Genomic DNA, 2,044 nt, shown 5'->3' on the forward strand with positions numbered 1-2,044 from the left:
CCGCCGCCATGAGCGAGCTGAAGGACTGCCCGCTGCAGTTCCACGACTTCAAGTCGGTGGACCACGTGAAGGTGTGCCCCCGGTACACGGCCGTGCTGGCCCGCTCGGAGGACGACGGCATCGGCATCGAGGAGCTGGACACGCTGCAGCTGGAGCTGGAGACGCTGCTCTCCTCCGCCAGCCGCCGCCTCCGCGTCCTGGAGGCCGAGACCCAGGTGCCGGGACCGCAGCTGTAGGGTGGCTCCCCATCCCGCTCCTTCCCGCTGAGGGGCTGCCTCCGGTCCGTCCCTGCCCAGCGCCGGGTGCGGGACCTGACGAGGCATCGCTCTCCCCCAGATCCTGACGGACTGGCAGGACAAGAAGGGCGACCGGCGGTTCCTGAAGCTGAGCAAGGACCACGATGTGGGCACCTCTGTCAAGCACGGGAAGCCCAAGAAGCAGAAGCTGGAGGGCAAGGGGGGCCACGGGACCGGGCCTGGCCCCGGCCGGCCCAAGTCCAAGAACCTGCAGCCCAAGATCCAGGAATACGAGTTCCAGGATGATCCCATTGACGTGCCCCGCATTCCCAAAAATGATGCTCCGAACAGGTGCGTGGGTGTTGGGGGGCGTTGGGATCATCCGTCTCCTTCCTTGCAGCACCTGGCACGAGGGCTGCCTCCAGCCCGAGGGAAGAGGTGACGCGGGGGGGGGGGGGGCACGTCAGCTCCGGCGGGGTCCCCTCCAGCTCTCCCTCACAGTTCATCCGTCCTTGCAGGTTCTGGGCGTCGGTGGAGCCGTACTGTGCCGACCTCACCAACGAGGAGGTCAGAGTCCTGGAGGAGCTGCTCAAGCCGCCGGAGGATGAGGCTGAGCATTACAAGGTGAAAAACTCCCGAGCCCACCCGGTGCCTCCCTCGCCCATCCTCTACCCTCTCTCCCCATTCCCTCCCGGCCCTCGGCTGCCCCATCCCCTCCCGCGCCTCACAGCGAGCGTTCCCGCCTGGGGATGGTGCCATGGTGCTGGCGAGGCGGGAGGCGAGGCTGGGGGGGCTCCGGGAGCTGTGCCGAGCCCTGCTCTTGCAGATCCCGCCCCTGGGGAAGCATTACTCCCAGCGCTGGGCCCAGGAGGACCTGCTGGAGGAGCAGAAGGACGGAGCCCGGGCGGCGGCTGCCGCTGACAAGAAGAAAGGCGTCCTGGGGCCGCTGACCGAGCTGGACACCAAAGGTGCCTCCGTCCCCACCCGCCTTTGCCTGGTGTGAAGGGCCTGGAGGGGCTGCGAGCACCCGCGCCCAGTGGAGCCGAGCCCTGGCCCCTCGCCCCGCACCCCCGGGGTAGAGGCTGCCCTGCCCTGCTGCTTACCTCTGCGTGTTTGGGGTTGGTTTTTTCCCCCTCCCGCTTCTTCCCAGACGTCGATGCCCTGCTGAAGAAGTCGGAGGCCCAGCACGAGCAGCCGGAGGACGGGTGTCCCTTCGGGCCCCTGACGCAGCGTCTCCTGCAGGCCCTCGTGGAGGTGAGTGGGGTGGGCTCTGTGGGGCTGTGCGGTGGCCGGGCTCTGTGGGGCCGTGCCATGACCTGGCCCTGTGGGGCAGCGTCGCCATGGCCCGGCGCAGTGACCCTTCCCTCGTGCTCCTGTCGCTAGGAGAACATCATCTCCCCCGTCGAGGACTCCCCCATTCCCGAGATCGCTGGCAAGGACTCGGGAGCCGACGGCGCCGGCACGTCTCCCCGCAGCCAGAACAAGCCCTTCAGGTGAGCAACTGAGGCGGCCCCGGAGCCCGGCGCTGCCCGCAGGCCAAACGTGCGGTGGCTTCCCTGCCCCGGCGAGCCGGGGGGAGCAAAGGGCGCGTGGTGGGCAGCAGCCGCTCTCCGCCCCGGCAGCGTCCCCCACACCAAGTCGCTGGAGGGGCGGATCAAGGAGGAGCTGGTTGCCCAGGGCCTGCTGGAGTCGGAGGACCGGCCGGCCGAGGACTCGGAGGACGAGGTGCTGGCCGAGCTGCGCAAGAGGCAGGCCGAGCTGAAGGCCCTCAGCGCGCACAACCGTGCCAAGAAGCAGGAGCTGCTGCG

The 2,044-nt window shown here is 69.2% G+C and overlaps 1 protein-coding gene across 1 annotated transcript in view; it reads left to right on the forward strand.

Moving 5' to 3' along the window:
* The first annotated feature begins 8 nt into the window (after nucleotides 1-8).
* Nucleotides 9-2,044, forward strand: part of TADA3 (transcriptional adaptor 3) — a 3,281-nt gene continuing 1,245 nt past the window's right edge. The window contains exons 1-7 of the mRNA XM_019473445.1: nucleotides 9-215; nucleotides 337-587; nucleotides 755-860; nucleotides 1,063-1,204; nucleotides 1,387-1,490; nucleotides 1,620-1,729; nucleotides 1,859-2,043. Of these exons, the coding sequence (XP_019328990.1) occupies nucleotides 9-215; nucleotides 337-587; nucleotides 755-860; nucleotides 1,063-1,204; nucleotides 1,387-1,490; nucleotides 1,620-1,729; nucleotides 1,859-2,043 (1,105 nt within the window). The remainder of the gene's footprint in view (nucleotides 216-336; nucleotides 588-754; nucleotides 861-1,062; nucleotides 1,205-1,386; nucleotides 1,491-1,619; nucleotides 1,730-1,858; nucleotide 2,044) is intronic.

This window comes from Aptenodytes forsteri, unplaced genomic scaffold (assembly GCF_000699145.1).
Source record: "Aptenodytes forsteri isolate BGI_AS27 unplaced genomic scaffold, ASM69914v1 Scaffold53, whole genome shotgun sequence".
Classification (NCBI taxonomy): domain Eukaryota; kingdom Metazoa; phylum Chordata; class Aves; order Sphenisciformes; family Spheniscidae; genus Aptenodytes; species Aptenodytes forsteri.